This window comes from Neopsephotus bourkii, unplaced genomic scaffold (assembly GCF_033783945.1).
Source record: "Neopsephotus bourkii isolate Nb327-2 ecotype Australia unplaced genomic scaffold, CSIRO-AGI_Nbou_v1 NB_250, whole genome shotgun sequence".
In the NCBI taxonomy this organism is placed as follows: domain Eukaryota; kingdom Metazoa; phylum Chordata; class Aves; order Psittaciformes; family Psittacidae; genus Neopsephotus; species Neopsephotus bourkii.
The window spans coordinates 1,953,725-1,967,351 of NW_026900760.1; the positions used below are offsets into that span (position 1 = coordinate 1,953,725).

At 38.2% G+C, this 13,627-nt stretch overlaps 1 protein-coding gene across 1 annotated transcript in view; it reads right to left on the reverse strand.

The window, feature by feature from the left end:
* The window catches only part of NR5A2 (nuclear receptor subfamily 5 group A member 2), a 96,726-nt gene that overhangs the window by 66,735 nt on the left and 16,364 nt on the right, over nt 1-13,627 (reverse strand). Inside the window, exon 5 of the mRNA XM_061346011.1 lies at nt 12,286-12,932. Coding sequence (XP_061201995.1) covers nt 12,286-12,932 — 647 coding nt within the window. The remainder of the gene's footprint in view (nt 1-12,285; nt 12,933-13,627) is intronic.

The window sequence follows — 13,627 nt, forward strand, 5'->3', positions numbered from 1 at the left end:
TAACTCATATTTATTGCACCAAGTTACTATGATAGAAAATCATTGAGAAAGGCTGTTAACTAGCTAAAATTATTACAGTTAAAAATCCCAAAGACAATACTAAGCAATCTTTTAAAAACTGAGGGGAGTTTGTTAGAATGATCAATGTCAGTTTTCTCACCATTTGTTATTCAGCCAAGAGGAAAAGGTAAAGTAATGCTTTGGCAGGGAAAGAGAAGAAATTAAGATACATACTTGGTAGGCACCATGTGCCAGTTTGATAAAGCTCCAACTCCTGAAGTGTAAAAACACCAGTCATTGCTGGGATAACGACTGAAAGCTATCCTCTCTTGCAGAGAAAGAGAGAAAAAAGCTTCACTGAAACTCCTATTAACGCTAATTAGAGTTGCCAGCATGCAGCAAAATCAAAGGCAAAACATGTGGAGCTCCCACTGAAGTCAAACAGAGAAGGGTATGCCTTAAAGGAGAGGCATGCAAATTAAAAATAAATGCTGTTCAATGTTACCAAATAAGCTAGTCATGTAAACACTGACATTGAGGTCTAATCCTTCCTACTGGGAACACTCCCCCTGAAAGTTCATTCAGAGTAAGGAGAGAACACTGTCCTTCACGACACTTGCAGACTGAGAACCTATCTTGTGACAGGTCCAAAGCAAAGTAATTGCCATGTGTTTGTTTCTGCTTAAAGTTGTTATCATTATTATTGCTGTTGTTAATATGTTTGTGGCTTACTCACTGTATTTGTAAACAAGAACCATTGTTTTCCCAGTTCTGCATCAGAAAGACAGTTTTTTGATGTTACCCCTTATAGCAATTTCAGATTTTTCAAACTAAAAACTCTGGGTAAAATCCTAGCAATATGGCCAATATTCAAAATACTTTTAGGAGATTCTAGGTCTCATTCTCAAATGCAGAAAATTGTCTGATGTTGCTTTTCATGTGTGTAATACGTGCTACCCCAAACAATACTCCAATAGTATTTGTGAGTGGCTTGCTTTCTATCTCACTCTCTTCTCTCCATGTGTAGATAGAAGGAAGACCAGTGGCTGTGGTTACAAAAGAAGCTGAAACTATTTTATACTGTGGTGACCTGGGTATGAGCTACACATTAGTCTTGACTTCCACTTGCACACCAGGTGATTTGTACCACCACCTAATTTAGTTTCATGCCTCCAGCAGAATGTCTACTACATTCCCACCATCTCCCCCAGTTCCGTCTAATCTCAGAATCCTTATGACCTACTACTGCACAGACAAATGGAAGTAGAACCACATACTTTGGGCAATTGCCACCTTTTATTGTCCCTACATGGTTTTGCTGTTTTCTGAAGGAAAAATAATAGTTTAGATTAACTATCTTTGTGGGTTTATTGTGATTTTTACTGAGTTCCAGGAGTAGCAAGATGTTGACCTGTCCAACTCACTCACTCCAAACCTGTTTCTCAAAGATTTCCACCTTTGCCTAAAAGGGTGCACAAGGAGTTTAAGGGGCTGTCACTGAAACACACTGACTGCTGTTGAACATTTTTGTGGGATAGGTCAGTGGAGTCACAAGTAACAGTAGTTACTACCTCCTATGTAGTGGGTGTGGTACTAACACAATTCCAAAGAAAGAGAAAGGAAAAGAAGAGAAAATAAATAACAGAAAAAAAGCATTTCGAAATAACACATAGCTGATTAAACTCAAACACTTGACACAGGCAGCTTTACAGAAGAGAACAGGAAACTGGCAGATGCTGTGAGTGAAACTGGAAATACAGTAATTCAAGATCTTGCACTTCTTATTTGGACAAAATTCTCGTTGGCTTTAGTAAAGTTCTCTTCTGGTAAGCAGTACAAGACTGGGCCTATAAACACAACCTGACTTACACTGAAATGTACTATATGCAAGACTGACTTGTTCAGCTATTTAGGAGAATAAGTAGTTGTAGGTACACATTTATTTCATTGTACAGGAAATTCTGGCCATAGCATAGAGATGAGGATGGGTCGCAGACTTCTCTAAGTCTTTTCTGCCTCTACCTTAAAGAAAGAGGAAGTAGATTAGAGGTGACTAGATAGCCCTGTCCCTACCTTCCCTGAAGTGCTGGATCACCCTCAGACTAATCATCTGGTGCACAAGGGCTGCAGCAAGCTGCTCGTGGAGTGGTGAGCGATTATGAGTCAGCACCACCAAATGTGTTTGCTCATTACTCAGGACAAATTGCAAGATTGCAGTAAGTATTCCCCAATAAATACCAAAAGGTATCCAGATGAAACAGACGGTGCTGACTGTAACACCAGAATAAAGACACAATTCTTCATCACATCCAGTGTCACACTTTAGCCAGGGTGATGTTTCCTGTATTCAGCAAACATGCCAGTAAAAGAATTTCCTTGGCATACAGACAACATGGAAATGTCCTTTTAAAAATCAGTTAATACCAACAGAACTCATGAGCTAGCTGCAACCATTTCCTATGCTATGGAAAGAACACTCAAATAAGGTTAACCAAGACATTTCACCCTCACAGCCTCCCCCCTCCCCATCTATTTCTGGATGTCTTCTTTTGTTCACCCTTTGCTAATTATAGTGGCCTTGCTTAGGTGATATTTATAGTCTTAAAAGAGTTGCCTGGCTTTTAGAACACTTTATTCATGTATATTTCCTGTGTTCATTGTTGCCTTAACTAATTTTTTTAATTAAATTTACTTGATCCAAGATTTTATTTAGCAACAAATATCAAAGTAACTTTTCTTTCAACAAATGCAAGAGCTGTATTTAGATGGAAAAAGGATTTTTCTATTTCTGAATTTCTGAAAACAGATTTATTTATTTTCCCTCTGCAAGTGATAGCTATGACAGATGATGCCAGAATTAGACAAAATGAAATTTCTTTTTTTTTTCACCACAATTTCTTAATATCTTATTTTGCTAATCTATCGTATCTTTTTTTTTTTTTTTTTTTGTCTTTAATAATTGCTTTTAATGACTGGGGTGTTTTCAAGACACAGTGTTAAGTACTTGTTTGTCCATTCTGCCCTGATGTTTACCTAACCACCTATAACTGAACTTCTACAGTTACTGAACTGGAAAAAAAGACATTAAGGATGTCCACCTGAAATTATAGCTCCACTTTCCTACTGGCAACATATTTTATCTCTCTCTTAGTTTTTCTTAAATCCTTCTTATCTGACCTTTTATTTCTTCTGGAGTTGGACTACAACTGTGCCTGTAGTGATGCCAATAGCAGCAACTTTCAGTCCCCATTTCAAAACAGCAAACAAAGACCATTTTGGGGGGAAATTTTGTGGATGTATTTAGACTCTACTGAAAGCTGTTGGATGTGGAGAAATGCTGAAGCAAAGCATGACACTGACTGGCGGTTCACCTGTTGTCAGGAATGTTTTCTTCTTCCCTGATAGCTGCCATCCACTCAGACATGCACAGGCTGAAGTAAGGGTGCTGCACCCCTGCAGAGGACAAACCCAGGCAACTCCAGCCCATTCGGTATGCTGGTGCCCCGATGCCTGTGTGTCTCTGTTTTACATGCAGCAGTGTTGCCTCATGGGACCAGTGAAGGGCAGAGCAGCCCATGGCAGCCTACTCCTAATGATGGCATAAGCCCAATGCACACCTCACCCTGCCCTACAGAGGGTTTGAGTGCCATGTGGGTGCAGAAACACGGGTCACAGAGTGGCTGCTAAGGGGACAGAATCCAGCATTGTGCAGCACCTCAGTCTGCTTCCCCTACCCATTTTACACAGGGGTAAAAAAGAGTCAGTTTCAGGTCAGAGAGATGGAACATGTGAGAGAGGCAGAGCTGTGGCTCTTGAGTTAGCTGCTGTTTTAGGGTTTGCTTGCAGTTATTTGCTGCAGACAGAGCCCAGCTCCTTTTCCTGACCCAGCAGGACCCTGAGGGCACCTGCAGGCCCTAATGGCCACACCTGGCCCTCACCCACGGCACCATTGAAGCTCCAGCCAAGGTCCCAGCTCTCTGTTCTGCATCAGAGACAAGGCTCCCTCACTGCCTGTGCATGCCTTTGCCTTGTCCTCTCAAATGTCCCTGGAGCTCATGAGGGTGGTGGGGTGGAACAGTGCTGCCAATGTCCGTGAGGCCTGCCCCATGGGGGTGCCAGGCCCATGCCCCTCTGTGGGGCTGAAGCCATGGGGGCTTCAGTGCCGGTCAGTTTCTGTGGCATGTGGAGATTCAAATCATGATGTTTCAAACCGGTTTTATAATGTGGTAAGACAACCTGATGTGATTTAGCCAAATTAACTCTGAATAAAACATGTTTATTCAGAGTAGAAATGGTTGCAAAATGTATAATTAAGAGGTTTCTTATTTATAAATAAGTAAAAATCAAAAAACATGTAAAGGCCATCATAAAGATATAGTGGTTACATAGCAGCTTGTTTTTAACTGCTCTTTCCAGACAGGTGTGGAAAAGTAGGAAGGATTAAATACCTGCTGTATATGTCACTTTACTAAAAGATCTGTACTGCACTCATTTAGTAGAGTACCAGATACTGTACTTTTCCACTGTCTTCGCATTTGCTGTAATGGAGTTCAAGCCAAATGTTTATCATTCGTTTGGATATTTCTTGAATTGCACTCAAATTTAAAGTAATTTTTTAAATAATTTTTCATCTTGTACTAAAATACACTTCCTTGAAGTTGCATTTTTTACATCTTGGCATAAAGGGAGTGGGGGAAATAAGCAACTGAGTTTTGTTTCCATCACATGAAAGTTTGCTTTGCTTCCTTTTATAAGTAGCCTTGTAACTTGAGACTATGAAGTAAAAGCATGCTAGATTTGATGCACGAAAAAACAAACAAACAAAAACCCAAACCAAATCAAAGAAAAGCCAAAACAGAACAAAAATGAAAACACAAAACAATACCCAGTTTTTTTTGCTAGCATAAGATGAAATGCTTCCCTGGCAATAGATGGCTGTGCTATCTTCGAAGTCTGAAAATCTGCCTGTTTGTGCATTCTGGCCGGTGTCTGGTAGCAGAGTACCAGATCAATGTTTAAATGGAGTCCTCCTTTTGAATTTACTGCCTCTTTTTGAAACTCCATTTTATAATAATTTTAAATTTTGAAATGGAAAAGACTTGAGTCATCTAGTATGTTCCTGTGCCTATATAGCTATATAGCACGTCCAATGTGTTCTGAGTGATCTTATGAATTACAGCAGAGCTTGAAATCTCTCAGCTTTATGCTTTTTCTCCAATAATGGGTCTGATGACTCAATGTTGTGGAAACCATATTATTGGTGCCACTACAGGTGGAACACAATTCCTCACTCTCCAAGATCTTTGTTTTGTTCAGATGTTGTGCGTCCGCATGGCTGCCCTATGGTTGGTTGTATTTGTTGCTTCATTGAGCTCTGAATATTCAGATTTCTTAATCTTTCTTCATAGATCACACTTTCCTGCTTTTCTTGTAATTTGTCAGCTTTTTTTTAGCCCTACTGCTGAGTGGATTATGTGAGCTATTGATTCCACAGTCCTTTATGTAGAAAGATCATCCCTTAATCTCAAGCAGTTTACCTCTACATATAAAAGCATGGAGGAACATCCATTTATATTATAGGACTTCAGCAGTGTCTGATAGGAAGTCTCTGACTTCAGTATGACTAGGATTTCATCCTTACTGTAGGTGATCCTAAAGGCTACAGGTTAACAGAGGAACATCCATAAATCTGAACAGCCTTGATAGATTTGTAGTGGCAAAATTTCACTGTAATAGTGAACCATACTGTACAACAGAAATATCATACAGATACTGTACACAACTGCTATATCTGCTGGAATGATACAGGTATCATAGAAAAGACTCTGGATCTGAAGGAAACACATTCTGTTCCTATAGTAAGATTTACTGCTTGGTTGTAAGAAATGTCAAATTTGCGGGGGGGGGGGGGGAAATGGCACTTTTGTGACAGAAACTTCCAAAAAAAATTCGGTTAATGTTCAATGCTCTCTCCATCACTTAGAAAAAAGAGCAAATCCTTACAGCAGAAAACAGCAGTTAAAAAATAGTCTGGAAATACAACAGGTAATGTTAACATGGATGAGCATTCACTGTTCAGTTTCTTGGCCAGTGCAGCAGTAATTATTGGTGTTCACTTTGATATCACTTTGGACTAGGCACACCATGCAAGATCTAGAGAGTACATCTTGCCCTACAGCAATGTGATACATTCTTGGTAATGCAACCAAGTAATCTTTCTACTGTTACTGATGACAATTGTCAAGGTTAAACTGGAAACTTCCACTTTGAAGGAAAAAAATCAAACTGCAATGATAAACTTCTGTTTTGTGTAACAAATATCTCCGAATCACAGATGAACATGCAAGTGTGGCTTTTCCCCCCACCAAAGCTGCAGTGTCTGCTTCAGGCCATGTGGCAGAAGTGGCTATAGCTACGTAATTCCTCATGTCAGTACTATAGCTGATTATATCTCTGCTTGTCACTAGCATTAGGGTGGGCTGGACAGCTTTTGGAATTGTTACTCAAATTTTGTCTAATAACAACTAATAAAACATTGCTATTGCACCATGGCTACTCATGGGAACCTAGGTAAGCTTGCTACAGTGAACTGGTGAATGTGGATCCATTGAAGTGTAGAAGTGGAAGTCTCCGCTACTAACTGTAGCATAATTCTTTGCCTGAGCATGATGCTCAACACTGGGTATGAGATGGAAAAATGACTAAATTCTTATTGACGGAAGTCAGTCTCCTGCTATCAGAGGAGATAGTGTCATCTGGCATAGTGAAACTAAAGGATCCAGCTCTGACATGAATAGAAATAGAAGAATGTCATCTTGCCTAGAAATACTGCCAGAGGCTTAGCACCGAACAAACTGTTTAGAAAAGCTGCAAAATTACATGCCCACATGCTAAAATACAGCATTTAGTCACATCCTTTGCTCACAGGAGAACCAGAAGATTGGGAAATTAACTTCTAATAGAGTGCTCCCTATGAGGTTCAGCTAGGTGACAGATACAATCTTCATTAAGCCCTGGTTTCTCTGCCGAGGCTTCTTTCTATAGTAATGATTCTTCTGCTTGAAAATTAAACTAATGATTCTACAGCAAAGAATTATTTGGCTGTGTAAGAGAAATACTTTTCCTTTTCCCAAAAATTTTTAAAATGCTTGAAAAATATTTTTTTCAGATCCAGATAAACTTAAACCAGACTAAAAACCAACAGGTACATGGGACAACATATTAAATAATCTGATTACCGATATTAAGGAAAGTCCTGGACTTTGGTTTCTTGCAGCTTTCCTGACTGAAAGAGCACTGCAGAAGTTTTATTTCATTAGCTATGTTAGTTACATTTCTTGTCCTGATAAACCCATACTACAAAGTCCAAAAGCACTTCAAGTTATCAAATTGTCTTTGATGACTTAAGTCTAAATAATATCAACATTTCGTCACCCTGAAGAACTTTTGAGGTGTTCCACCGCTGTTTCTTTTTTCCTCAAAGAACCGCCAAGTTTTCCTAGTCTGTGTTAAGTCAGTTTAATAATTGGATTTCTGTACTGTAATTTGTTATATGCATTTCTTGATACTTAATTACATACAGACTGTAATTTGAAATTAAAGCTGTATTGAGTAGTGTCTTACTGTATCTATCTAAATACATTTTACAGAAAAAAATTAAGATATTCCAGGAATTCTGTTAATCCTACTCACACTAAGCTTGCATTGCTTTGATAAATAATTTGAAACTCTGCTATTATAGTTGTGGTTATGGGGAATATGTACTACAAAACTAAGCCTCTATTAGCTTATTAGCTGCCAAAATATCTGTATTACCAAGTACAGTAGACATTCTATAGATAGGGTCCTTTTGAGATGCCTGGTAGACCCATTGTTTCTTTGAAGACTGCATTTGCAGCTAATGAAAGCATGGACAAATTTATGCTTATAATAAAAACTCTGCCTCAGAACTGGTACTGTCTGACATCAATGAATGGCCTAAATTTGCAAACACAGTGAATAGTTCTAGGATGAGCTTCTTTAACATGAAATACACAGGCTTTTCCTGCAATAATTCACTGAATGAGTTTGTGCTCACATAGTACTTTGACCTATGACATCCTCACTAAAATAGACAAGTAAGTCAAGGTAGTACTTTCTGTGAGTCACAAGTCCGTTGGTGCCTTTTCTGTAACTATCAGAATTTAGTTAATTTTCTGATCCTCAGCCAGAAAAGAGTATTCTGAGAACTGTTCTACAGTGCAGGTTCTGTTTTCTTCCTGCTCCGAGCAGACTGCTTTCTTTTTTGGGTTCAGGAACACTTAGCTTTGGAAGTAGTTATTGAATTTTCCCTGATCGGGCTCATAAGGAAACACCAGTCCAGTGAAACTGTCTGCATCCTTGCTTGAGGCCAGGTAACCTTTGAACTCTAGAAACTCCTGCAATATTTTCTTTTTAGCTTTGTACAAAGACCTTTCACCTGACTAAGACAGCTCACTACAAATCTAGCATCCCCAGGGCATTCCTGAGTTTTCTTAGCCGAGGATAAGATGGATATATCTTACTTTTATATTTACTAAGCTTTCAGCAACTCCAGAATAGCAAAGAAAGGCCTTCTTTACTATTACTATTAGTGTCATCATGAGTCTATTCAGAGGTTATCTCTGTATTCATACTTTATCTGTGTATAAAGAATTATACAGAAACATTTCTCATTATGAATAAGCAAGTAATACGTGAATTTATGACAATTACAAAGTATTCTGACTTCACAAGACAAATAGGTATGTTTGAGATTTTTAGCAGTTGTCAAATTCAAAGTTATTCAAATTCAGTGGGCTGCAGCTGACTGCTTTGGATCTTACTCTGATGTTATATTAATCCTGATTGGCTTGCTACATTCATATTTTCATTAATTTCTGATATCCAATGGGAAGATGAGAGGATCTGCTCCTTAGCAAGGATGAGCATTAGACTTAAATTACATGCTTAAATTCATACACAGGTCAAATTCTGTAAAATGCAGTTCATGCTGTTGGCAGTTATGCCCAGACAATATTTTCACCTTTTACATACTTACTCATATAGCACATTCCAAAAGAGGCACTGACAATATGTAGAGCAACAAGTGAAAAGACTGTGATAAGCATAAGCTGATAAAAGCTTCATAAAATAAAATTTCTAACCATGTTTGCTATTACTTGACACCTCTTTGAAAAAAAATTAGGTTTTCAGCTAAATGAAAAGGAGAAAATGTAAAAACTGTTAGGGTATTTTTATTCGCTGTAAGGTACATATGTCCTAAACCACTCATGGACTGGCTGTCATGCCCTCCTCCTTTTCAGTCCCTCCTGAACTCTGCTAATTAGAAATCTCTAGGTATAGCAGAAAGGAAAATGTTTGCTCTTTTATATGAATTAAAGAGATGTGTAAGACTGGATTTAAAATGAAGTAAAAAGATACAGCAAAGCATTGCAAAGATGATGTTTAGTAAATCACAGGCGAATTTGCAAGGCATCACTTTTCATGACAAAATCAATATGAATTTCATACAAAACACATTTGTAATTCTTTAGTGTTTAATTATTTGAGTAATTTAAAATTTTAGTCCCAGAGATCTGCTAATGCACCTGTCTTATCTGAAAGATGTGTCAAGAATCAGTTAAGTTTAGACAAGTAGGAATAATAGGAAAAATATCTTCTCAAGCAAATACAGGCTTCTCAGCCGTGTATCAGCAGGGAACAAATTTAGCCGTTCTGAAAATCTAGTTGCATCTTTATCATAATTACTTCTTCCCTTTCTTCTGCATTTAAAATCTGTCATATCCTTAGGTGTTTGGGGTTTTTTCCCTCTGCCACAGGTATTCACGTTCTGTGGAGCAATCTGAAGTAGCTGCTTTTGCTACCTTGATTGGAAGGAGCTGAAACCATGGATGAATAGAAGAGAGCTGTGTTCAGGAAAGGCTTGGAAACCCATTATTTAGTTATGATCCTCTCAGCTGCAAAGAGATGGTGTTACCTAGTGCTGTTAAAAGTGTAGAGTCTGAGCTAAACATGTTTTGAGCACCTCGCATTTTTCCATGTTTTGAGCACCTCACTTTTTTTGAATTTGAGAAGCTTAAAGTTCTTAACTCTGTAATCTGGTCCCTAAATATTAAATGTGGATGGATTTCCAAGTGTCTTATTACTGTTCTGGAATACAGTGCAGTTTAGCTGATCTTGTCCAATTAAGCAGAAATAATAATCTGGATACACCAGAATGTATAAAACTGTCTGAACTCTTAAGTTTCTAAGATGTAAAGGGTACAGATACTTTAATAAAAACAATGCCTTCCAAAAATACATGAAAGTGAGTTTGCTAGCCGAAGGCTATATGTAGTGAATTTCTAGAATATATGTATTACCAGAAGTCCCTATATACATAGTAGTGTGTGTATATATATCCAGAACCAGGAGAAATTGGTCAGCATTTTCCTTAAATAAATTTCTGCAGTTTTTTTGTGTCCATACTAGTAAACATATGTTGGTTGAAGAATATAATCCAGGCTGAGGTTGGAGGTGAAGACCATCTCTGAAACTATTCTCAGTATAGGAAGCTGAATGCTTATAAAATCTGCCATGGAACCATAAATAGTAAATGTTGCTTGAATATCTGTTAATATATTCACTTTAATCAGAGACAGCATCTGAAGGCAGATAATTTCAAAATTCTTACACTTAAGAGTATCTTGGTTTGCAAGTCTCAGTGATTTTTAACATGGTTACTCTTGACTAAAGTACTCACCAGTGTATGGGTAGAAAAATCTGTTCCCTGATATTTAGAACATAGCCTATTGGAAATTTTAATTTTTAAGTTATTTAAAATGAGTAGCGTGACTTATAGCTTGCTATAAAATTGTAAACAACTTAGATAGCAAAGATATGACATTCTTTGCCTCTGCCTCTCTCCAATCCATTTCCCCCACCCCCAAGTAAGCTTCTCCCTTCTTTGTATTTGTATAGACCGTTTGATGATTCCTATGGTCATTCTCATGAAAAACTGGAGAGAAATTTGAGTTGTGTGTGCAACACATACTCTTGTAATCAGGGGTTATTTCATGTGTCTGTATCATTATGGTTATGACGGAAATACTGTTGTGGCAAGCATCCTGACTGCAGCTTTTTAATGGGATCTCCCTTCTGTGCTCGCGATTCATGTAGCTTCAATTCTCAGTGAACTTCTACAGTAATTGTTGTATCTGGATACTGTATTATTTTCCCTTAGCTTGACAATAGTCAGCAAGAAATTATGGGTTGTCACAAAACTTTACAGATTTCAGCAACAAAGACTCATGGCAAGAACATCTGTGTAGGACACAGATTTGGTACCTAGCAATATAATAGGGAAATTCAGATGTGATATGAGCTCATCTTGAGGGGGTTTTGAGACAAAAGATATTTTATAAATTCCCAAGCTAATTTCAGCATCAAGAGAGTGGTTAAAAGTAGCTTATCTCTTACTGTCCAATCCCAAATTTCTAGCTTAAAATTTCAGACCTGACCACAACACACAACAAAATTGCCTCAAGAAAAAAATCTGATAAATGTAAATGGGAGGATTTCTGGCCACCAGAGCCTTGTGCATAGATGTTTGCTGAGTGCTTCAACAAGATTAAGAACCTAAAGGTCATTGTAGCCAGCCTAGACTAAAGGAATCCCCCATATATCAATGGTGATGAAAACCAAAAGGAGTCTTTAAGGTTTCTTCTTCCTCCTTGCTTTCTATTCTGTGTATACCCTGCTTAGTATTCAGCATTCACAGTTAACTAGACACACAAGAATGCACAAAATAGTATCTCATTGAGAAAGTAAATATTTCAAATATGGGTTTGTCTAATGAGTATATGGAGATGGACAGAAATGGCTTCCCCCCTATGGTAAAAGAAGTAATGAAATAATTACATAAATGAATGTAGAACGATGGAAGAGGCATGCTTACAACTCTGAATGCAAACCAGACAGTGAGCAGTACTGACAGGGGAGGCTTAAAATTTATGCAAGGCTCTATGGAGGTTAATAACAGTTGTGATAAATAGTAAAGCACAGAAGAGCTGAACTGAAACTTGAATCTCTCTGCTACAGCTAATTACAGGCTCAGGTGGAAGACAGCTACAGGTTGCTTTTCATAATAGTCTGCCTACTTCAAGTGAAGTAGATTTGGGGCAGATGGAAGAAAAACCATGCTGTTTTTGCTTGAAGTACAACATTTTAATAAATGGTAATCTTTTTCTTGATTGAATTACAATAGAATGTAAGATTGTTACCTACCTTAAGTTCTCTAAAAAAGATGCTACTCCTAGCCCACTCAACAATGGAGAAGAGGGTTTGGTCAGCCATTTTGCACATAAGCCCAAATGTGTTGAGCTTCTCGTGTTTGCTTCTGTTCGCTTGCTCTTGCTGAAGATATGCCATGATCTTAGCTTGGACTTGCGGCTCATCTGGCTCACATTTCAGGAGTTCCAATATCAGATGTGGAATACTTGCTGGTGAGCTTGTTTGATAACTATCCATGTATGAGTAGCCCATTATTGACTCTGGTGAACTAGTGTAAGGGTCAGGGTACTCGGACTTGATAGCACGGCTTGGAAAATGGCCATAGGTTTGGTAACCTTGCAAACTACCATGGGGTGGCATTGTCATACTAATTGGAGAGGTTACAAAGGGACTTCTGTCATAGTCTGTAGGAGGCAAGGCAGTATGGTTCAGAGGTAGGCCCTTGGAGGCAGAATGGATGTTCTGGATTGCAGAGGATATTGTCAGGTCAGTCGGCATTGCTTGAATCACCTGAGTCATGGCTTCCAGTTTAAGTCCATTTGCTCGGATAAGAGCTTTCTTCTGCTGCTTCAGTGCCCTGTCTCTCTTGTACATTGGTCCAAACTTGTTTCGACCACCACGCATTCGATCAGCTCGTACAGCTGTCAGGGGAGAGGAGGAAGTAATTCACAATTAAAACTTAGAATCAACATTCTTTAATGAAACATACATTAGGACAGAGCAGAAATGTAAAAAATGTGACTCTTCTTTCATTTTTTTATTTATTTTTTCCCCCATATTCAAAGTTCCACTTTTATTCCTAAAGAAAAAGGTTTATTTTTACTTAACAAAGCCACTCTTTTTCTGGTAATTTAAATATCACATGCATAAATTACTAACATAAAAGGACTTCTCTTTACATTGATTAGGACACAGGGACAAACACAATGTTTGGCTACAGGAATTTCACACCTGCTATGGGATCATGTGGAGATCTCAATGTATATTTGGTTTTATGTCAAGCTACTATGTCATTAAGAAACAAGGGCTGATGTCCAGAATTTGTCTGAGACGTATCCAGTGGACCACATTGTCTCATAATAATCATTCCATTACTGCCTTCCACCGCAGCAAAACATCTGAAACGTAAATTGTGATATGTTCAGTAGTCACAAAGGGGAACACATTTTTCTTTGCAAAAAGGAAATACTTCCTTTTGATGTTTCTGTTCAGGTTGGTATAAAACTTAGAGATTTCTAGTTAGGTGAACAGCTCTATAGAAATGTTTAGCTGCAGTTGGAATGTGCAGAGAAAGCTGTCAGCTTGCTGCCTTCCACACAGAAGATGGAAGTGAAAC